This window comes from Balaenoptera ricei, chromosome 5 (genome assembly GCF_028023285.1).
Source record: "Balaenoptera ricei isolate mBalRic1 chromosome 5, mBalRic1.hap2, whole genome shotgun sequence".
In the NCBI taxonomy this organism is placed as follows: domain Eukaryota; kingdom Metazoa; phylum Chordata; class Mammalia; order Artiodactyla; family Balaenopteridae; genus Balaenoptera; species Balaenoptera ricei.
The window spans coordinates 139,013,136-139,037,090 of NC_082643.1; the positions used below are offsets into that span (position 1 = coordinate 139,013,136).

At 46.5% G+C, this 23,955-nt stretch overlaps 1 protein-coding gene and 1 long non-coding RNA gene across 6 annotated transcripts in view; one reads left to right on the forward strand and one right to left on the reverse strand.

Moving 5' to 3' along the window:
• TBC1D14 (TBC1 domain family member 14) overlaps positions 1 to 23,955 on the forward strand; it is a 101,913-nt gene that overhangs the window by 37,710 nt on the left and 40,248 nt on the right. For 3 of the 4 annotated variants that reach the window (XM_059923644.1, XM_059923643.1, XM_059923645.1), the window contains exon 3: positions 7,300 to 7,420. The exons of the other annotated variant lie outside the window; for it this stretch is intronic. In XM_059923644.1, the coding sequence (XP_059779627.1) occupies positions 7,300 to 7,420 (121 nt within the window). The remainder of the gene's footprint in view (positions 1 to 7,299; positions 7,421 to 23,955) is intronic. 4 annotated transcript variants of the gene reach the window in all.
• On the reverse strand, positions 5,116 to 23,886 carry LOC132366147 (uncharacterized). 2 transcript variants are annotated; one of them, XR_009503378.1, is made up of 7 exons: positions 23,791 to 23,886; positions 22,184 to 22,768; positions 19,903 to 20,068; positions 16,297 to 16,827; positions 15,935 to 16,148; positions 10,052 to 10,156; positions 5,116 to 5,527 (listed from the first exon to the last, which is right to left on the reverse strand). It is a non-coding gene; the product is annotated as an uncharacterized LOC132366147 (long non-coding RNA). The 2 variants fall into 2 exon arrangements; XR_009503379.1 differs by having other exon boundaries at positions 19,738 to 20,068.

Here is a 23,955-nt window from a genome sequence, read left to right on the forward strand (position 1 = left end):
TGCGTCCTTCCGTCCCAGCTGTCCTCCGTCTTCTGGGACAGCCCTGACTCCAGACCCGGCAGGGAGCAGCCTCGCTCTGCGTCGTTTAGCTGTGTCTCTCTGGGCAGGACTCCTCAACCTCTCCGAATCCTAGCTTCTCCTATTTTAAATGGGCAGGAATAATTCTCATGTAATCTTTATGAAAATTCCCTGAAAAAGCATGCACTCAGTAAGTTTGAGTCTTTTCCTATATGCCAGGAACTGTTCCAGACACTAGAGGCACCACAGTAAATAGAAGAGACAGCATTCACCCTCGTGGACTTTACATTCCGGTGACGAAGACAAAATCACAGGTCAATAGTATCTAGGAAGGTACTTGAGTGCCTGCTGTAGGGCCCGCACTCCTATCAGCGCACGCACAGTGCCTTGATGCTCGCGAGCACAGGGACCCAGGTCTAGCACCTCATAGTCTCGTCAGCGAGCATTTTTAATTGCTCCCGGAATCGCCTTCTTTTGGCTTCGGGAACTTGGGAAAGTTAAGTTCGTGGGGGGTGGAGGTGAAGGTAACAACCTCAGCCTCACAACACCTATGAAGAAAGGGTATTGGTTTTTTGGCTCTACGATCGCTTGTCTAAAAACAGAGACATGGAACGTTGGACATAAGTTGGTGCTGGAGTTTCACCTGCTGGAGTTTCGTCACCTGTGAGCACCGGCAGCCACTGTGTCACTCGTCCCAGGTTTCAGAAGCCAAAGACATAGAATTGGGTTTATGACCACATTAATGATACTTAACCTTCAGGACCCCTCACTTGTACCTAATTAGGTTTTTTTCTTTAAAGAGGATTCCCCAGATTGTGTAAGCTTCAAGGCTCCCCTGATCCTTTAAGCCTGCCTATGAATAGATCATGAACCCTTGGGTTGTTTCAGTCTTTTTGTGACACTTGAAAGAAAATCTTTTTTAATCCAATACATCATTTCAACATGTGCACACTTCAAGTGCTCAGTGGCCGCATGTGGCTAGTGGCTCTGGTGTTGGTCAGTGCAGGGCCAAACCTTTTGTCAGGTGAGGGGTGTTCAAGTCTCCAGGTGTTGTTTTCCCCACTCACACTCAGCCGCCTTTTGCCTCTTCAGATGTCAGCTTTCTCTGTACCTCCTGTCAGTGGGGCACAGGGGACAAGCCTGCAGCAGTAAGGATCCTGGTGACTTAGAGTGCAGAGGAGGTTGAGGAAAGGGAAGGTGTGGTCAGGATCTGAGCGGGCTCATACCTGACTCTTCCTGGTGAGGCCTGGGATCCTACAGGTCCATCTTGTCCCAGTTAAATGTCAGTAAGCAAGCTTGCTCCTAAATCTGATGGCGCTAGTTTCTTGCGGCATGGCGTCCGCGGTGCCTGTGTACGTCCAGCCCCACGGGGGAGCTGGCAGGACCTGACGCACTGTTACGTTGGACATTACTTTGTCATCGGTGTCCCGTGTCTTGTCCTCTGAGTTGGTGCGTATTGAGACAAGAATAAATATTTTGCAAAAAGCCCTGGGATAGATGCCAGGGGAGACCCTGGCTCCTTTTTCTTGCCTCCCTCAGACTTTCAGGATGAGGCTCTTCCCTTGCAGTTGGATGTGGCTTAACCGTTGACAGCCCCCAAAGTGTGTTTCCTGAGGTGGAGCCGGAGCCTCCTAGGTCACCTTCCTTCAGCCCGCAGTTCTTGAAGCCTTGCCTTCGGGTGCAGAGGGCTGGCTGGGCTGAAGGGCGTTGAGCCTGGGGACAGTCACTCCCTGCTCGCCAGCGCTCAGTCCCCAAGCGGAGTTTCGGTGGCCAAGTGTGAGTGCAAGTGCCTGTGCGGCCTGCGGGGTCCAGTGCCTCGTTTAATCCTCACGACCCCCCGTGAGGCAGGCACTCGTGGCTCCTCTTTCAGGAGCACTTTGAGGGCAGAGGGAACAGCATGTGTGACGGTGCCGCAAGCAGCTGGAACCCACTGAAGGGATTTGGGGCCGGGGCTGCGAGGTCCATCCGTGCTTTCAAGAGACAGCCCTGGCCGCTGTGTGCAGAGATGGCGTTGGAGTTCTGCAGGCGCCCAGGGCTTGTTGGGTCACAGAGCCGTGCCCGAGGGACAGCGGGGGAAAGGGTGGGGCGAACACACGCGGGACCACAGGCCCTTAAAGGCCCGGGCCCGAGGGGGCGGCCAGACCATAGCCATTGGGTCCAGCGGTTTGCAGTTAGCCTGAGGAGAGGCCGAAGGTGTCTAAGCACATAAGGCTGCCTTTTCTGTTGTTCAGTATATAGTTGAGGCCCTCAGAGAGTATTCGTTGAATGAATGAGGCCTGGTGGGTTGTTGAGGGGCATCTCCACTCTGGTCCCCTGCCTGTAGAGGGTGCTTCTGGGGCAGGGCTGGTGGAGGCCTGACGTCACGGTCAGCCTCTTGGGAGACATGCTTGTCCTCTGTCTTCGGAAGAGTCTTCAGGTGCTTCCCCTGCCGGCTGTGAGGAGGGTAGATTTGAGTGGATTTGAGTGGCCCCTTGGAAGAAGGGGGCTAGTGAGGAGTTAAGCCATGCCCTCTTGCACGCACGCATGTGTGTGTGTGTGTGTGTGTGTGTGTGTGTGTGGTGTGTAGGTAGGCGGGGGTGAGGGGTGCCATCTTGGTGTGCTTGTGTCCGCATGTGTGCAGGTAGGCGGGGCAGGATTCATCATCTGGAGTCCTGGGTGGCTCTCAGGGAACCTCCATGTGGACAGTTTTGGTAAGATTGTCATTGTGCCCTGTGGACTGGAGACAGGGGACGTATCCAGGAACGGCACGGTTTCTTTATTAGCCCTTGGTGGTCTGATTCCCTTCAGGTGCAGGTAAGCGTCTCCTCCACTTCTGTGTTGTTTTTGCCCTTCAGAGACCGAATTGAGGCCATCAGCCGAGGTCTCTAATGCGGCCAATAGAGGAAGTGCTTGCTCTCCTTACGGCGAAGGATTTTAGCCCTCGCACCGCAGGGCCCTTCACTGGGATGCCTGGCTCTCATCGCCTCCTCGGCACGGTGCTCAGGCGCTCCCCTGGATCCATCAGCCCCCACTGGCTGCCTCCCCCAGGAGCCAGCTGTGGTGCTCTCCTCTGCCACCCCCTGCCCCGACCTCGCCCAGCCCCCCGCCTTCCACTGCCCCTCCTTTCCAGGGGGACTCCTACCCCCGCTCAGAGGCCACCTCTGTGTAATTCTCAGTCCTGGGCTTTGATTTTTCCAGACACGTCTCTCTTGCCTTGAGCCCTGCCTTGAGGGTGCCCACGCGTGTGCCCCACCCTTGGAGGTGGCCCCCGCTGGCCTTGGGGCGGCTCCCGCCCTGCCTCCTCACGTCCCCTGCAGACGCCTATGCTGGCTGCTCCGTTTGCCAGCAGGCACATGCTGGATAGAGCGCTGGGGGTGCAGAGATGACTCTGCCCTGCCGTCTGGGCCACCCCACCCCAGGGGAAAGGTGTGTGGAGAGGGGAGCAGACAGAGTGCCCCCAACGAACACGGAATAACTTGGTGAGTGCTCTAGAAACGGCTGGGCTGGTGGCAGCCAGACAGGGAAGGCTTTGCAGAGTAACCCGAGTTCAGTAAGTGAGGACTTGCTAAAGGAAGCTTCAGTCACACAGCCCCCGTGTTCTGCCACCTGGTGACGTGTCAGGGATGGCGGCTGTGACCACTGCCTTCTCCAGCAGCACGAGAGCGCTCTTAGGCATCTGAGGGCCAGGCTTGGGCTAACGCTGTGGTCACACAGCTCACGTGGGGACCTCCCGAGGGATCCACAGTCGCGTCTTCCCTCTGGGCCCTCCTGGACTGGGGAGGAGCCTCGCCACTTGCGGGCGTCCCTGAGGGCTCCTCTGAGACCCAGTCAGGAAGGCGGCACAGGTGCCGAAGGGACGGCTCGCCCCGCCGCCCGTGTTCTCTCACTGCACCTGGCCCCCGGAGTGGGGTTGGGTCGTGTGATGGGCAGAGGCGGGTCCTTGGGGCCACCTGGCTCCTGGGCCCAGCAGCCAGCTCCATGCCAGGCTCCGCATGACCCTCGACCTGAAAGGGGAGCAGGGGGCCGGAACTGTTTTCTGGCTGGGCTTCCCCGCTCCCTGTGCCTGCACCAGGGCTGCAGATGGCACAACAGCTGAAGCTAGGGAGGGATTCCTTTCTGCTCAGAGCTCCTGGTACTTGTGGTGACCTCAACTTCACAGAAAGTAATATATCCAAAGATACCTTTTACAGACCTTTCAAAAGTCATGGCCCATTATGTATAGCTTAAGCTCTTATGCTAAAAATAATTCTGCAACTCTGATTTTTTTGGCTTCGCCATGCTGCACGTGGGATCTTAGTTCCCCGATCAGGGATCGAACCCGCGCCCCCTGCACTGGAGGCGCGGAGTCTTAACCCCTGGACCGCCAGGGAAGTCCCACAACTTTGATTTTTGATAAACTTTATCTGCACTACATTTGTGTGAAATTATGTAGCCTTAGCAGTGGGCGGAGAAACCAAGGCTTCTTTCTGTTCCTCCTGGTTCACCTCCTGCTGGTCGGTCTCAGTGAATAGCACCACCGTTTACACTCAGCCTCCCAGATCACAAAGGCCAGACTTCGAGTTTCCCCGTACCCAGTCCCTTCTTAGCGGTTCTCTACTGTTACCCCTCTAGACCCTCAGCAACTCACATCCCTCCAGAGCAAGGTCAGGGTCCTTTGGGAGGCGTACCTCTCACTCCTGGCCCCTCCCCTTTCTGGGTGCGTTTGGTTTCCTCACCTTTTGTCCCTTGCACCCAGTTCCCTTCCTCAGAGGCAACTCCTCTTTAGCAAAATGTTAGCCTTTAGTGAATCCAGGCTCTGGATGCCCAAATTCTTAGAACCTTTCTGGGTGGCTGAGGTTTTAGCTTGGTTTTAATTGCGCAAGTCTTTCACGGCTGGCTGAATCTTAGATGTTCAACAGGTTGGGCCTGGAGACACCTCAAACTTCATTTCTTACTAATGTAAATAGAAATTGCCTTGGGGTATGAAACCATTTCTGAAATAGGTTCTATTATAACCACAACAGAAAAACAAGGAAGAATACAAAGAAACCTTGTTTGAAAGTTTTTGTATAACTTTTTTTTTATATAATTTCAAATTTCCTGAGACTTTGCAAGAAAAATACAGGGAATTCCCTTATGTCCTTTACCCAAATTCACTAGCCATTTACATTTCACTCCAGTGTTTTATTCATTCTGTGAGCGTGGTATCCATTCTATGTAAGTGTGTGAGAATTTTGAGGAAGCATTAGAAGAATCATTTGGCGGCATCATGCCCTTTACCCCTAAGTATGTCAGTATGTTTCCTAAGAACAAGGGCATTCTCTTCTGTAACCGTAGTACAGTTATCAAGATCAGGAAATTTAATATTAACCCAATGCTGTTCTCCTCTATACTCTATGTTCAAATTGCGTCCGTTGTCCCGATAGTCTTCTTTATACCTTTCTAGGCCCATGGTCCAGGATGCGGTACAGGATCCACCTACCGCATTTAATTGTCAGGTCTCTTTAGCCTCCTTTTAATCTGGAACAATTCTTCAGCCTTTCTCTGTCGACTGAAAAAAAAAAAAGCACAACCTAAAAGTTGAGAATTATGTTTTATTTCGTGGCCTTACTGAGGACTATAGCCCAGGAAGGCAGCCTCTCAGATAGCTCTGAGGGACTGTTCCAAAGAGATAAGCAAGGAGCCAGGATATATAGGAGTTTTTGCTGAAAAAAGCAAAAACAAAAAACCCTGCAGTTGAACATCAAAAGATTACTGCTAATCGCAAAAAACAGACATCTCAAGTTAACGATTGTATGGGGAGATGTAGGAGTCTGGGCTGATTGAAATTATCCCTTTGGTATGCATCTTCACTATCTAGGGCCAGTATCCCGGTTTTCCTCCATCCAGAATCTCCTCAGGGCGCCCCGTTGAGATGGCTACAGTGGCTGATGGCTGGATGGAGGCAACGTTGTTTGTTTACCGAAACGACAGGCACTATTTTTTTGTCCACGTGTGACACTGACATTTTTAGAGTCAGGTTCATTATTTCATAGGCTGTCCCTCAGTTTGGGTGTGTCTGCATTTCCTCATGGTTACATTCAGGTGATGCATTTTTGGTAACCACTATCGACATGGTGTGTTGTTCTCAGCATCAGAGCAGGTGACATGTGACATTGGGGATGCCAGCTTTGATCACTTGGCTAACGAGGTTTCTCGACTGTAAAGTTAACTATTTTTGCCTTTGTAATTACAAGTAATTTGTGGGAGATACTTTCAAACTATGTAAAATTCCTTTTCTTCATCCAACTTTCACCTACTAGTTTTAGCATCCATTGATTAATTCCTAACCCCATCAATCTTTCTCTACTTATTAGGGGGCATTCTAAGAGTTTTCCTTCCTCCTCTATTTGTGTATTTGTATCCATATCCACTTGGGCTCATGGATTTCTTTTTCATTTAATGGGTTATAATCCCATTATTTATTTTGATGATTACATTGTTCCGGATTTAGCTAGTGAGAGCCCTTTTCAAGCTGGGTACTGTTTTCATTAAACTTGTCCCCATATTTCTTTGAGCACCTTCTTTCTAGCACACAAGATGCTTCATGCTCATCTTATACTTTGCAGTGAGCCCTAGAAACCATTTGTTTTTAATGAATGCACCAATACAATGCATTCCAAAACACAGTTCATTTTGTAGTACCATTTGGGATTTATTTATGTTATCTGGGTTTGTTTACATGTTGTTGGGAGAGAAGACCTTGTGATTATCTCATGAGTGGCTTTCTTTTTATGATACATGGAGACTCTTTATAAATAGATAATATAGATTTACCTTATAGATAATTTAAACTAAGCTAGAGGTTTAAGTAGTAAAACAACTGTTATCCTTTGAGCACTGATCATGTACCTGTAATTTTAATTCATATAGTGACCCTTGTTAGACATAAGGAAACTGAGCCTCAGAGAGGTTAATATACCGGTCAGAGTCACACAGCTAGTGAGTGATTGAGCCAGGGTTTCAATTCAGTTTGGTCTGACTTCAAAGCTCACTTTTTTGGATATGCTTTGTTACGCTATAATATATTTCCTTACTCTAAATGATAGAAATTGTACATGTTATTGTTGAATAACAAAAAACTTATTGTGGTTCAAGGTCTTTTCACCTGCTTCATAATTCTTTGTCTACATGAAAATCAAATCTGCAGAATTAAAGTTTGTGATTCATCACATTGTTCTCTCAAAGGAAAGTCTACCTGTTTTCATTAGAGAGTGATTCGGCTGTCCTAGTGTTTCTGTAAATACCCAACAATTCCCTAACCCTTTTATTTTCTTCCTATAGGAATTTGCTTGCTAGAAAACAAAATGCAAGACTTGACAAACAAAATGACTTGGGATGGAAGTTATTTGGAAAAGTACCACTCCGAGAGAATGCTCAGAAAGAGTCAAAGAAAATACAAAAGGTATACAAGATACAAAAACACAGAAATATGCTGTGCAGCCAACATTTATGAACCGTGCAAAAATGTCCATTATTGAGGCTTTGAAATTGGAAAGCTTTGTTTTAACTTGCATGCTAAGTACCTAAAATTTAAGTCTGTCTTCAGAATGTGGATGACTTTAACCTTTTTCATTTCTTACAGCTTGTATGCACACATAGGAAAGCTCAGTTGAGAGAGCTGGGCTTTAGATATTTATAACTTGATGAAATTTAGTCAGTTTTTTTTCAATAAGAGTTGCAAATGTGTTTACTATCAAACTTTTATTAATTGTGTTTGATGTTAAAGAATTCTCCCTCTCTGATCCCAGGGGTTTCTTGGGAAGGACTTAATCCTTCCAGTGCTTCCTTGGACCAGGAAACCTAAGGCCACCGTTACCCGGGCTGCAGTATGACCTCTTCCCCTCGCGGGCCGACGCTGCCCACGTGTCTTGGGGGGAGAGGATGGGGTTCAGGGTCAGGCCAGGCCTGTGCAATCTCACCACCGCTGGGCTACTTCGCTCCCCGTGGAGGGAGTGATGCTAGCCGCTGGAGGCGTGTGCTCATCTTTACAGGGAGGGGGGCTCGAGCACAGACTCAGCCAGGCCGGGGCTGTCAGCGGCCTCGGCAGCCCTGATTGTTACCACCCGCATCTTCTGCTTGGCCCTGGGTCCCAGCCATCCTAACAGTGCGGTGCTTGCCCGGTGCTGTGACACTGACCCGCAGCCGCCTTACCCCCCAACCTCAGTTTTGTATTCACGGACAGTTGTTCAGCAAACACTTCTAAGTGCCAGCACTGGAGTTAGAGAGATGGCACTGCACGCAAGCTCCAGAGCACCCCTCTGGTGAGGGAGTGATTCCAGCGCAGGTGTCGCAGGGAGCAGCACAGGTGCGTGGGGAGGGAGGCCGGGCCTGATGGGCGAGGCGGCACAGAAGTCTGGGTTTAAAGGTGTGACAGAGAATTGACAGTGATGGGGATCGTGTACTTAGTGATCACTATGTCCTGGCGATAAATGAGCCAGCACGTGGGCTTCTAGTTCATTGAAAACTCACAACAACCTCATGAAGAAGGTACTGTTACCGTCTTCATTTTACCAAAGAAGCCCTGAGACCAGGCTGAGTGACTTGTGCGGCTAGTAAGCGGCAGAGCTGGAGTTCAGCCCCAGGCATTTGGGCGCCAGGGCCCTCGCAGCTGCGCTGCCCCTGCAGGAAGGGAGGGGCAGGCGCTGGGCGGCTCGTGCAGCGTGAACCCAGGGAGCAGTGAGAGGGGCTGTCCATGGGGCCTGTGGGGCGGGATGTGATGCCTTCGGAACCTGTCTCTAACCTGGAGGCTCTGGGGAGCCCCTGAAGGGTTTTACTTATGTAGGGAGTGAGGAGGTCCCGCTGGCGAGAGTGTGGCTCTTGGACTAGCCCAGGTGGGAGAAGTGGGGTCCGGCTCGGTGCAGTGGTGGCAGTGGGGCTGCAGAGTATTGCGGCCCTCTGAGTATAAACATGTGAGGTCCAGGGGTGCAGTGTGTGAGCACGTGCTGGGGCTCTGGCTTGGACAACAAGCTGGCTTTGCACATACTTCGTTTTTTATGCCTCGTCAAATTAAAGATGTTTTGAATGTTGTGTAGTGTTCCTTATAGCAGTTTTCTGGACCTAGGAAGCTCACAATGTAAGTCAGTGTTGGAATTCATTTTTATAGACTGTTACATTTTGCATTTGAATCACTTATTGTGTAGGCTTGTTAAAATAGCATACAATTAAAATATGATGCGTTTGTATGCAGAGCTAAGCTATACATTTCTTAGGAAACTCAGTAGCTAAGCTGTTATAAAATTCTTAAAGAAATCTACGCTTTTCAAAAAAGTAACCATTATGCTAAATAGATTTTCCCATGGCTCTTAATGTCACTTGCGTCATGTTTGAATTTCTTTGTTATGCGTGTCGTACCCTGTTTTTTTTAAGGTGAACATGGATTATGTTCTTGGACTTAAAGGATTTTTGTGAACTGAAATGACTAGGTCAGCTAATTATGTAGTAACACAGTACTGCAAAGAAGAGGACCATCTGGCTCTAACCATCAATAATAAAGGATGTAATCGTACCTGCAGCGTCATACAATTCTGCCTCTGTCCTGTTTGCTCGTGCTTTGTGTCTCTGGCCCTCTCATTTGTCACCCTGTCCCCTCCTCCCCCAAGCTGGCAAGGCCTGAGAGGGATCCAGAGCCAGGGACCTGCCCCTGGGAGGAAGCTCCTGGGCACCACGCTCGAGCTGGCTGCTGTCACAGGTGTCGGCTCACACAGCCTCCCCTCCCCACTTTAGAGAGCCCATCACTGGGGTCCGAGTGTCCAGACTTGTGATCCCAAATGGTGACAATAACTCTAGTTAGAGCTAAAGCATAATTAAGATATTTAGTAAACTCTAATTCCTTTTCCCTTTCTCTTTGGAAGTTTTTTGTACTTGAGAGAAGTAGCATCACGTAGTGATTTAAAAGCATGGACTCTGGAGTCAGACTTACTGCGTTTGGATCCCCGCTCTGCTACACTTTGGCTGTGTGACTTTGGGCAAGTTCCTTAACCCTTCTGAGCCTCATTTTCCTGCTCTTTAACATTAGAAGAATAATAGTACCTACCTCCAAGGTGGTGAGGATTAAATGAGTGAGTATACATCATGTGCTCCAAGCAGTTATGAATGTCGCAAGTGCTAGGAAGTGTTTGCTGGTATCGTTGTTCGTTTCCTGTGAATGAGAAATGGACCACAGTGTGAGAGGGTGAGCCTGTGCCCTCCATAGATCCCTTAGTTTGCTTGTTCAGCAAACCTTGTGCCATTTTGGGGCCAGGTCTTGTACTGGGCACTGGAAACACAAAAGCGGATGGGTAGACATGTCTCAAGGAGCCCGTGGTGAGCCGAGGGTTCAGGTACGAACACCAGCCAAGATCTTTGGACTTGAAGGCTCGGGTTTGATTTCCGGCGTCCCCTCTTCTTGTCCGTATGACCTTGCTCCAGTGACTTCTCTGTTTCCTCATCTGCAGAATGGGCCTGTTAATTTATAAATTAACAGATAATGTATGTGAAGTATTTTTGCCCAATGTTTAGCACAGTGTGTGGCCCAGAGTTAGTACTCGGGGTGTGGCTGTCATGACTTTTTGTTAATAAATTGGCCCGTGAAGCGCACTGGGCGCTGTGTGTGGTTTGCCCAGGGCGCTGCGGGCACAGCTGACTTCACTCTAACTGCGCCACATTCTCTTGGTTTGGGCCTTCTTTTTTGGCTGCCATTTTTAAGGAAATGATGAAATGTTATTGATACTTTCAGTTAACTTTTCAAATTTCATAAAAATTTTGAAATGCAAGTAATTTTCTCTCAGCTTGCATTATGATTTTTCCTAGGGGAAGCAAAAATGACCAAGAATAACTATGAGAATCACACTAAACCAGTGGTTCTCAAATTGTGGTCCCCAAGCTAACATCATCATCACCTGGGCATTTGTTAGAAACACAAGTTCTCAGGCCTCTCACCCCAGACACACTGAAACAAACTCTGGGGCTGGGGCACAACAAGTTGTGTCTTAGCAAATGCTCCAGGCATTTGTTCTAATGCACACCAAAATTTAAGAACCACTGCCGTGTGAGAAGGGAATGCTGGCTGTTAGGAGGAAAATAGCCGTCTTTGCCCACAGCGGGTTAAATAATGGGCCCAAGTATGCCATGTTTACTTTTGGCAGTTGCTGGTGGACTGGCGAAGCTCTTGAGAATAAATCTGGGGAGAATGTATTTGAAGATAGCTGCCTTCAGGTCTCCTGTCGCTGGGTTTGTATGGACCAGGGCTCTGGCCAGCTTGGCGCGGATGGCGGTGCTGTCTCAGAAGTACAGTCCTTTGTTTTGTGAATGAAGAGGAACCTTCTTTCTTGGATTCCATGGTCCTTTCACGGGTTCCACAAATTTGAGACATTGTGTGGATCAATCCTGGTTATTATAATGAAGGGCAAAGACTCATTCGGCCCCTGCCTTCACTGGAACTTACCAGGGATCGGGGAAAGAAAGATTTGAACAAATAACCCTACAGATAATTGTAGCTGTGATAAACGTTGCGAAGGAAAAGTAGAGTGCAGCCATCCTGAGACGCTTCTGTACCACTGAGCACATTTCTCTGAGACTGGTTTCCAGGTGACCTGCAGTTGCTAGGTCCAACGGTTATTTCGCTCAGCCCTTGTCCACTTCTCTGCTCCTTGGGAGGCTTTCTTACCGTGGCTTCCAGGTCACCACACTCTTCCCCCTTTTTCAGTTTCCTTTGCTGGGCGCCCTCAGCTTTCCAGCCCTCTGAACATTAGGGTGCCTCTCGAGCGCTTCCTCATCCGTGGGCGCCTCTGCGAGATCTCCGCTGGACGCAGGCTGTAAATGTCATGCCTACGCTGACCACCAGCCAGGCCCTCACCCCTGAACTCCAGACGTAGGCAGCCAGCTGCCTACTGGACAGCTCCACCTGGACGTCTGATAGACATTTCGTGGTTAACAAGCACCGAGCTAAACTCTGATTTTCTTTCTTTCTTTTTTTTTTAAATTAATTTATTTAATTAATTTATTTTTGGCTGCGTTGGGTCTTCAGTGCTGCGCACGGGCTTTCTCTAGTTGCGCCGAGCGGGGGCTACTCTTTGTTGCGGTGCGTGGGCTTCTCATTGCGGTGGCTTCTCTTGTTGCGGAGCACGGGCTCTAGGCACGAGGGCGTCAGCAGTTGCAGCATGCGGGCTCAGGAGTTGTGGCTCGTGGGCTCTAGAGCGCAGACTCGGTAGTTGTGGTGCACGGGCTTAGCTGCTCCGCGGCATGTGGGATCTTCCCAGACCAGGGCTCGAACCAGTGTCCTCTGCATTGGCAGGCGGATTCTTAACCACTGCGCCACCAGGGAAGTCCCAACTCTGATTTTCTTTTTCCACTCTGTCGGACCTGTTCCCTTTGCAGCTTTCCCCATTTTGGTAAATGACAGCCTTAGCCTTCTTTTTCAGGTCTGAAACTTCAGAATTGCTCTTGACTTCTCTTTCTCATACCTCGCTTCCAGTCTAACAGGTGTTTTGTTTTTGTTTAGGCTCTGTGGGTGAATCCGATGTGCCGTAAGGTTTGAGAAGTAGTGACTTGGCTGGGAAATTTTGAGCCTCTGCTCCAGTGAGGTCGTGTGGATGAAATCTTCTTAAAGAGGTGCTCCTGGTGTAGCCTTGGCAGGAGGTGGTTGTGGCTTTGTGGTCCGTTATTGGGAAATGGGGAATGGGTTCCTTTAGATAAGTTAGTAATACTTCTCAGTTATATTAACGTGTAAAAGATGTATAAGATATTAACAAATTAAGAAAAAGGAAGCTGACTGTGATTTTCCCATCAGAAACCATGGAGGCCAGCAGGAAGTGATTTCAGCATTTTTAAAGTGCTGAAAGAAAAGAACTATCAACCCCAAATTCTATATCCAGCAAAAATGCCCTTCAGGAATGAAAGTGAAATAAAGATCTTTTCAGATAAAGGAAAACTGAGAGAATTTGTTGCCAGCAGATCTAGAAAAATTACTAAAGGAAGTTTTCCAGACAGTAGGGACATTATACTAGAAGGAAACTTGAAACATTAGGAAGGAAGAGGAATAGAAATGGTAAATGTCCAGATGAATACAGCAGACCATTGTTCTCTTAATGAGTTCTTTTAAATATGTTTGGTTTCAGCAAAAAGTATAATGTTGTATGGGGTTTTCAGCACATGTGGATGTAATACGTATTACAAATAAAACACGAAGGAGGAGGGGATATGATGGTAAAGTTTCTACATTCCACTTGAAGTGCTAAAATATTGATTCTAATTAGATTGTGAAAAATATATATTGTAAATCTCAGATCAACCACTAAACTACACAAAGAGAGAGTGAAAAACACAGTATGTTACAATAGAATTCTCAAAAGTTCCAAGAACTGAAATCAAGACAGGAAAGAGGAAATAGAGGAAGGAAAAATAGAAAACAAATAAGATGGTAGGCCCAAATTGAAATATACCAATAATTTACCTTAATGTAAATGGTGTGAGCATACCAATTGTGTGTCTGAATGCTCAGTCCTGACAGATTGCTGTCTAAAAGAAATTCACTTCAAATATAAAGCAGGCAGTTGACATTAAAGGATGGAAAAAGATAACACTACCATGAAAACATTAGTCAAAATGAAGATGGAGTAGATACATTAATATCAGAAAAAGTAGACTTCAGAGCAAAGAAAATTACCAGGGATAAGGTGAGATGTTACCAGTGAAGACATAATGCTATTAAATGAGTGTGTACCTAATAAAAGACCTGCAAAAATACATGGTACAAAACCCGACAGATCTGAAACAGGTAGACAAATCCATAGTTACAATTGAAGTGTCAGCACCCCTCTTTGTAACTGATAGAACTATTGACAGAATTAGCCAGGACATAGAAGAACCTACCGTCAATGAGTTAACGGACATTTAGAGAACGCTCCACCCTCCAACAAGAGCACAACACACATTCTTTTCAAGCACACGTGGATGGTCACCAAGATAGACTGTAACCTGCATTATAAAAGAAACTAAATCGGAAAGGATTAAAATTACACAAAATACGTTCGCTAACCACAATGAAATTACACTAAAACAGTGACAGAAAGATAACAAGAACATCCCCCCAAACTTGGAAATTAAACAGGTAACATATTTCTAAATATGTTTTGGAACAATAATAATGTCACAAGGAAAATGAGAAAATATTTTGAACCGAACAAAAACACAGTCTATCAAAATTTGTGGGATGCAGTGCTTAGAAGGAAATTTATAGCATTAAACCAGTCAGATTAGAAAAGAAAAAGTTCTCCAATCTAATTTTCTACCTTAAGAAACTGTAAAAATAGCAAATAAACCCAAAGCAAGCAAAAGGAAGAAAATAATACACATAAGACCAGAAATCACTGAAATTGAAAGCAGAAAAATTAATAGTCAATGAAACCAAAAGCTAGTTCTTGGAAATTATCAACAAAATCAAATGCTAATAAAACTGACAAAAAGAGAGGAGAACCAAATTATCAGTAAAAGGGATGAAAAAAGGAGATACTACTATAGACCCTGAAGAAATTAAAAGGATAATAAGAGAATGTTATGAATAACTCTATGTACATAAGTTTGATAACTTAGATGAAATGGTCCATTTCCTTGAAAATCACAAATCACCAAAACTCACCCAGGATGCAATAGATAACCCAAGTTGTCCTGTAATTATTAATGAAATGGAAATTTTAGTTAAAAGCCTCCCCAAAAAGAAATCTCCAAGCCCAGAGGGGGTTTCATTGATGAGTTCTCCTGCATATTTGAAGAAAACTAACACCAATTTTCGAAGAGGAAGGAGTGACTCATAATATGAAGCCAGTATTACCCTGATACCAAAACCAGACAAGGACAGTACAAAAGAAGCACATTGGAGGCCAGGATCCCTTATGAAGACACACAGAGTCCTCAACACATTATCAGCAAATTGAATTCAGCAATACATTTAAATGTGGCATTTATCCAGGAATGCAAAGCTGGTTTATTATTTGAAAATCAATCAGTGTAATCCACTATTTTAACAATCTTGGGCAGATCTCACAGGTATTATCTGACTGTAGGAATCCAGTCTCAAAAGGTTACGTATGTGCTGTATGATTTCATTTATATGATATGCTTAAAGAGATAAAGCTGCAGTGCCAGGAGTGGGTACTAAGGGAGAGCATGGATGAGGTTTTGGGGAGGATGGAACTGTCCTGTATCTTGATTGTGATGGCTGCAAGACAGCGTGTTTTAATAGTCATAGAACTTACCCACCAAAAAGCTAACTATATGTTAATTTAAAAAATAAAACTAACATGAATGAATGACTCAATCAGTCAAGCAGTTAGGGTACTTTTGACCCAGCATTTCCACTTCTAGGAATTTATCTTACAGATGAGTTTCTGCAACTGATGGTTTTATAGGGTATTGATTGCGAAAGATGGGAAGATTACAAAAATGATTGATTAGAAAAGACCGGAAGCCATCTAAATGCCTGGCAGTGGGGAATTGGTTAAATTCCTAAACGCAATACAGTGCATACCTTAAAAAAGCAAGCTGAATAACCATTAGTGTGCTCTGTATGCATGAGATACATGCATACGCTCGTAAGTGCGGATACTGTATCAGGAAGGCCCCTTAGGAAACTGATAATAATAGCATTGCTTTGGAGAGGCAAATGAACTGGGGGAGGAGGGAGACCTACTTTCACTGTTTACCCTTTTATACCTTTTGGATTTTATTTTGTGTGCACGTCTACTCTAAAAAAAGTTTTTAAAAAGTATGCAGAATGGTAGACCAAAAAGTGTTAAGGAATTTGGGCAAAGGACCACAAGACGAAACAAGAGCCTAATGGATACCCCAAACTACAGCTCACAAATTCCCATGTAGCTCATAGAGGCACACTGCAAATTTGACACTGAGCTTCTTAGTGGTAGGGCAAAGAGGGAAACTTTACCCAGCTAGTGGTGATCCAGAGTAGGAAGCTGAGGCTGTTCTGGAAATTCTGGCTTGTCAAGGTGGTAGACGGCACGCTGGTACAGGATCAGGGCCTTTCGGTTGAGGGTGAGCCTATCAGGAAATCACCTCATAAAATGTCGTAAGTGCTATTAATTTTGGATTTTAGAGAGGCAGCGAGTTAATTACGTATCACATTTCTACATGATGCCTTTCTGGAAGAGAAAGAAAAGGGGAAGAGAGAAGAAAGGGAAATGGCAGCGTGGTCATTTAATTTGAACTTTGTTTTTATTCTGTGGATAGATTGTCTCCCACTGTTGTCGCGGCAACAGTTAGTTGATCTGAGGAGTATGACTCTCTTACCTCAGATGCCTTTAATAATACAAGCTGAAGTTCTAGTGCGTAGTGCTTCTTAAGGTTCGCTTATTTTTCCGAAGGTGGACACTTCCCCGTCAGTCTGAGAGGGCAGCGTTCAGAGCACACTCTCAGTCTCACCGCCGGGGCTCCCAGGAAGAGACAGGGGTTCAGAGAACAGGAGACGGACAGATCTTTACTGGGACCACTAACAGTGCTGGGGTCAGAGGGGTCTCAGGCTTGGGAAGGCAGGGGGCCAGGGAAGGGCTCTAACTCTGGGATCACAGAGCCCCTTGTCTGTGTCCTGATTCTGTCACTCACAGTCAGTTGTGTGACTTTAGGCCGCCGACTTGACTTTGCCTCTCTGACCTTTGGTCTCCTCCTCTGCAAAGATGATGCCCATCTTGCCTGTGCTCATGAAGGTTCAGTAGGGACAAAGTGTGGGTGTTCCGGAGCAGTGGTTGGTGTCCAGTGGGAGCTCAGTAAAGGTCAGTGGTTTCTCTCGTTCTGGTCTTACATCATGGCTACATCTTTACTCCTCTGAGTGGATAAAAACAAAAACTTTGCTGTTGCTCAGGCGTGTTCAGTGTGTTTTGGAAATTGCAGTTGCCAAAATCAGCCTTGGATTCCATCTGAAATGGCTTAAAAATTGTTTTTTTTTCAAATTATAAAAAATAGTTCATGGGCTTCCCTGGTGGCGCAGTGGTTAAGAATCTGCCTGCCAATGCAGGGGACACGGGTTCGAGCCCTGGTCTGGGAAGATCCCACATGCCGCGGAGCAACTAAGCCCGTGAGCCACAACTACTGAGCCTGCGCGTCTGGAGCCTGTGCTCCGCAACGGGAGAGGCCGCGACAGTGAGAGGCCCGCGCACCGCGATGAAGAGTGGCCCCCGCTCGCCGCAACTGGAGAAAGCCCTTGTACAGAAACGAAGACCCAACACAGTCAAAAATAAATATAAATAAATAAATAAAATTAAAAAAAAAAAAACCTAATGTGTTTAAAAAAAAAAAAAAAAGTTCATGAAAAAATACCTGTAAAATACCCAAATGATGGCGGTGGGCAGAATCAAACGGGAAAGCCCTCTTCACCCGAGACTCCACAGCCCCTTCCGCGTTGTAGTCTCTGACCGTTTAGTGCCCACCCTCCCAGGCCTTTCTCTGAGCCAGATTACATTTGTGTACATTTCACTCACATGCATACGTTTGTGAGAGGGTTGTGCAGCTTCTGTCTGGTGTTTACACGATCGGTTCTCAGGCGACCTGCCCAGCACTGACCTTGAAGGTGCCGTGGCCGGGGCTATTGGGAGGCGACCGTCCATGTTCTGAATCCAGTTTCTGACTGACTCTGGGCTCAGGCGATAGTGTCTGCAGCTGGGTGGCCTGTTGAATAAGCTGAACCAGAAAAGTATGTTTCATGGAAGTAGCTGAATCGAGGCAGCTTCCTAGGAAGGCCTGGGGAGGTGGCCCTTGGGAGCTTTCAGATGCTTTTGCCCTTCCCCCAGCAATTTAATGTGTTGATATGAAAATATTGACAGCCAAAGAAAACTGCTTTTTTCACATTGTTCTAATTCCCGATGGAAGGTTGAGATTTTAAAGTATTTGATAATCTCTAAACACTGTTGGATCAGCAGGGGAGACGCTTCTTGGGTCTTTTCCAGGCCTGTCTGGCTTGTCTTGGGCTGTGGTGCGTGGTGCAGGGCCCGGAGCACAGCTGGCCCTCGTGAGGAGGCGTCATCGGCAAGTGCCCGCGTAGACTTGGAGAAACCTCAGATTTGAGAAGAGCAAGGCTGTTAACCTTGCTTTCCTTTAAGTTTCCTCTAAACTCCCCTTTAAGTTGCTTGTCTAAGTTGGACTCAGAATATTACTTAACATCTTGTCAGCGTGTGGAAGCACTTTGGGTAGAGTCTTCTCTTTGGTGCTGGAAACTCCATGGTATCCCTGATTAATAGGCAAGTGTTGCGTTTGTTCCTTGATCTTATGCCTGTGTCTGGTAGTTAACATGGCCTTAGGGCCACGAAGGGAACACTGTGTTGGGATCCTAGTTCAGAGGCAGTGCATCAGGGGAGTTGATAGAAAGAGGCTCTGGAGCCAGACTGCCTGGGTTGAAATCCCGCCCTGCACCTGACCAGCTGTTACCTAACTGGGCAAGTTACTCAGAGCCTTAGTTGCTGCATCTAGGGAGAAGAGGGGGGTAGGGGAGATGATGCTGATAGTACCTATATTTGTTTCCTGTTGCTCCTGTAATAAATTACCACAAACTTGGTGGCTTAAAACAATTCAGATTTATTCTCCTATAGTTTGGGGGTCAGAAGTGTGAAATGAGTCTTCCAGATTAAAATCAAAGTGTTGGCAGGGCTGGTCTTTTTAGAAGCTCCAGGAGAGAATCTGTTCTTTCTTTTCCAGATTCTATAAGCTGCTGGCATTCCTTGGCTTGTGGCCAAGGAATTTCTGTTCCCATCAATACACTGCCTTCCCCTTCTGTAGTCACAGCTCCCTCTGCTTCCATCTTTTTTTTTTTTTAATAAATTTATTTATTTATTTTTGGCAGTGCTGGGTCTTCGTTGCGGCTCATGGGCTTCCTTGAGTTGCAGGGAGCGGGGGCTGCTCTTCGTTGCGGTGTGCGGGCTTCTCGTCACGGTGGCTTCTCTTGTTGCAGAGCACGGGCTCTAGGCACGCGGGCTTCAGCAGTTGTGGCACGTGGGCTTCAGTAGTTGTGGCTCGCGGGCTCTAGAGCACAGGCTCAGTAGTTGTGGTGCATGGGCTTAGTTGCTCCTCAGCATGTGGGATCTTCCCAGACCAGGGCTTGAACCCGTGTCCCCTGCATTGGCAGGCGGATTCATAACCACTGCGCCACCAGGGAAGTCCCTGCTTCCATCTTTTAAGGACACTTGTGGTTATTTTGGGCCCACCCAGATAATCAAGGATAATCTCCCCATCTCAAGGTCCATAATGTTAATCCCATCTGCAAAGTCCTTGTGCCATGTAAGGTAACAGTCACAGGTCCCAGGGATTAAGACATGGGCATGTTTGGGGGCCGTCACTCAGCCCAGCACAGTACTTACCTCATGGGATTGTTAGGGTTGAATGAGACTCATCGGGTCCTAGCTCAGATGCTCCCTCCTAGGTGGTGTCTTCTAAGAAGTTTTCCCTGACCACCCCATCTGAAGAACCACACGCCGTCGCCCCATCAGTTGTCACTCTGTCACAGAACTCTCAGATATTTTCTGCACAGCCCATGAAACCTAGGACCAGACCTTGTTTGGTTCTCACTTTATCTCCAGGGCCCAGAATGGTACCTAGCTTTAGTGAATGGTTAATACAGGTTTGTTAAATGGATGAATGTCAACATTTCAAAACATACCACTTTGTAGACTTTCTCCTTATCTCTATGACAACAGAGACATTTCCCCATATCATTAAATATTCTTCCATGATCTCGTTTTTACTCACTAAGTAATGGCCTTTGTGTAGCTGTATCATGGTTCACTTAACCAGTCTCCCAGGTTGAAGTCGTTCCTTCAGTGACCTTTTGATCCTGTGAAACCCGGTCTAGCAAGGTTGGGTTTGTCAGCCTGTCTCTTAGGATGCTGCATCAAACAGCTCCCCCAGTCTTACCTCCTTGATCTCAAAGGATAGAGACAACAATGTTGTAGGTTAATCAAATAAGCAAGTAAATCCAGTGTGCTGGTGGAGATACAGGAAGCCGGGGGATGAGCGCTGGTTAACTCAAAAACTTCAGGAGGAAGAATTCTTTTCAGGTGGATTAAGATAGAAGTCACATCTAATGCCAGATTGAGATAGAGAAAAAGGCTCTGTTAACGTCTTATTTTTGCTTTAAGTTTCAAAATTTAGTAAAAGTCAACCTGTCATCACATGGTATAATAGTTAAACCTTTATGAATGGTACCCAGTTCCGAAATATGTGATAGAAACTGTTGGTAAAGTAACCTGCAGGTTACAGCCTGTCAAAGGAGATAAGCAGTGTGCTTTGGAAGCACATCTTAATGTGTATTTAACACATGCTTAATGCGTCTGTCTCATATTTAAATTTAGTGAGCCTGTGGGCCCCGGTTGGCTGATGTCTACAGTATGCGTGGCACTAGGTGTTGGTAGGAGGCGTGGAGGGGTTGAGAACCCATGCCTCTCTGTGAGAAAGATGCTAGCTCTCTTCCAGTTGCAGGAATTATTTCTGGAAAGTCACCAGTAACTCCTCAGGCCGGGTCAGCTGCCTCCTGGGGCTCCTGGAGCCCTCAGATTTCTCTCAGTCATAGGACCGAGCACCCGTATAGTGTGGTAATTGTCTGTTTGCTGGTCTGTGAGGGACTCGAGGGCAGGGACCTTGTTCTTCTTTATTCTTAAGGCCAAGCACCAGAAGTGCTTATTGGACGGGTGCAATGAAGGATGGAACAGTGATGCTGAGCGTCTCCTCTGTGCCGTGTACTTTGTCAGCAATCGGCGGGGAGAAGACTACAGCAAGGCCCCGCCCTCAGAGGTTTCACAGTCTCTTGAGGGAAATAAATATTAATCAGAGAGTCATGTTATTACAAGTTGTGATTAAGTGCTATGAGAAAACAGAACCTGATGCTAGGAGAGAGAGGAACCAGGGCCTTGCTGTAGTTTACATGCGAGGGCAGGAAGTGCTTCTGTGGGGATGTGTATTTAAGATGAGATCTGAAGGACTGGTCATCAGCCTTCTTACTGGTTTATTCCCCTTGTGAAGAAAAATTTCAAACCTGGAGAAGGGTTCAAGGAATAATTTAATGATGAACAGCCATATATGCTCCACTTAGATTGAACAGTTGTTGACATTTTGCCATATTCATTTATTGTGCCTCTTTCTAGTTTTAAAAAAATGGAATCATTTGAAAGTAAGTTGCAGATATCATGACATCTTATCCATAAATACATCAGCATTCATTCAGCTCTCTACACAACCATGAAGGTGTTATCAGGCTTAAGAAAATTATCAGTTAATTTCCATAATAGCATCTGACCATGACCATGTTCAGACCATGTTTGTGACCAGATCATGTTCTGCTTTCTCTAGTTACACCAAACTGTTCTTTATGAACCAGACTCCAGTCAGGTTTGTGTATTGCCTTTAGTTATTTGTCACTTTATTCTCTTAATAGAAAAGTTACTCTACCATTCTTTCATGACATTTACCTTTTATTTTTTTGAATGATCATGGGTTAAAGGTTCATTTAACACATTGAGGAGATGCATTAAATGAATCAGTTAAATGAACCAGTAAGATGGTAAAATTGATTCCAAAGGCATTTGAGGAACTAGGTATTTATAGACATAAAACCAAAAAACTTAGAATAAGATTGCTACATTAGATTTAAGAAAACATCATCTTCAGAGTTATCTATTCTATTGGACATAAATCCACAAGTTAATATGTCACTTCACAGTGTCTGGGCTCTAACAGAGTAGTAAGTAGCACAGGCACATTCTCCTAGAGAATTAAATAAACCTCAGGCAGGCATATTAAAAACGCCCAGGTATAAATGGAAAAGGCACCTCTCCCCCATGATTTTGTCTTATTTCCAAATTTTGAATAATTTTTTTTTAAACAAGGCTTTCCCTAATCATTCCAGCCAGAATCAGCCTCTCCAGTTTTATCCTCCTACTACTTTTAAAAAATGGCTTTATTGTGGTATAATTATTATACCATAAAATTCACTCATTGTACATGTTCATGACTTTTAATAAACTTATGCAGCTATGCAACTGTCACTGCAATCTGGTTTTAGAATATTTTCACCCCTCGACAAAGTCCCCTCATGCCTGTCTGCAGTGGATCTCCGCTTCCGCCTCCAGCTCCAAGCAAACGTTAATTTGCTTTCTCTCTAGAGAAAGAAATTCCACATAAATGGACTCATGCACATTACCTTTTGTCTGGCATCTGTTCACTCAGCACAGTGTCCCTGAGGCTCACCCGTGTGGTGTCCATGTGGTGTCCATGTGGTAGCGTGTATCAGTGCCCTTTTCATTGTTGTGTCAGTGCTGTTTATCCATTCCTCACTTAATGGGTTTTTGGAGGTTTTTTTTGGTGTTGGGCTCTTATGAATAATGCTGCTGTGAACATTTGCATGCAAGTCTTTTTGTGGATGTATTTTTTATTTCTCTTGGGTAGGTTCCTAGGAGTGTGGTAGGTGTATATTGAACTATGTAAGAAACTGCCAGATTGTTTTCGAAAATGGCTGCAACTACCAGTGACTTATGAAATTCCAGATTCTCCACATTCTCGCCATCTCTTGTCATTGTCTGTCTTCTCGATTATAGCTTGATGGACATTGTAGACTCCTTCTGAGTGAAGAAGTTTCTGGTGGCAATTTGGTAATGCTGTTATCTAGAAAAATCAGCTGGGGAAAGCGTGGTACCGTGGTCTGGGGACTTGTGAGTTTCCTTCCGGAAGAAGAGTCTGTGTTGTCTCAAACCCAGTTTGTTCAGCACTTGGACACTGGACCTATGGGCTGACCAGAAATAATTTTGACCTTATGCAAATTTTAAAGACTTAAGAAAACATTGAGGTATGATCTGCAAACAGTGGAATGCTGTCATCTGAAGTGTACTATTCAGTTAGTTTTGATGAATGCTTATCAAGATAATACTTCTGGGCTTCCCTGGTGGCGCAGTGGTTAAGAATCCACCTGCCAATGCAGGGGACACGGGTTCAAGCCCTGCTCTGGGAAGATCCCATGTGCTGCAGAGCAGCTAAGCCCGTGCGCCACAACTACGGAGCTTGTGCTCTAGAGCCTGCGAGCCACAACTACTGAGCCTGTGCTCTAGAGCCCGTGAGCCACAACTACTGAGCCTGCGTGCCACAACTACTGAAGCCCACGCGCCTAGAGCCCGTGCTCCGCGACAAGAGAAGCCACCGCAATGAGAAGCCCGCACACCACAACAAAGACTAGCTTCTGCTTGCCACAGGTAGAGAAAGCCCACATGCAGCAACGAAGACCCAATGCAGCCAAAAATAAATAAATAAAATAAATTAAAAAAAAAAAAAACTTCTGTCACCCCCCTGGGGATACGTTCTGCCCCTTCCCAGTTAATCCCCAGAAGCAATCACTAGTCAGATTTCCATCATTATGTGTTTCTGTGTGCACCCTGACGCTTTGATTGCACTGATCTTACTGTGGAAAACATTTGAACCGCAGTAGAGTATACAGAAGAGAATAAAATGGCTCATAATCACTCCACTACCCAGAGGTTACTAGTGTTACTATTTTTATGTAGTTCCTTCTGGTAATGTACGTGTGTCATTTTAAAAAAATCTCACAAAGCAGAGCTTTGGCGAATGTTTGGCGTGTCACCGCTTCCTTTTTGGAGTGTACGTTTTCCAGCGTGGTATGTGTGTGCTGAGGACGCAGCCTAACTCGCTTAGCGCGAGCATTTAGGCCCGGTTTGTATCGCGGGCGGACATCCCGCGTCTGGACTCCCCGCCTGCGTGGGCACGTCTGGTGTCTGGAGGGCGCCGCGCGACCTTCCCTACCTGGGCGGCCAGAGGAGGGACCCCCGCGGGACTTGGGGGGCCCGGGTCCTCCCCCAGCCCCGCCCGGCGCCCAGGGTCCCGGCGAGCCAGGCCTGACGCACCGAAACCGAGCCGCGGATCGGCTGCGCGGCATCTGCGCGCGATTGAGCGGCCTGCCGCCCCCGC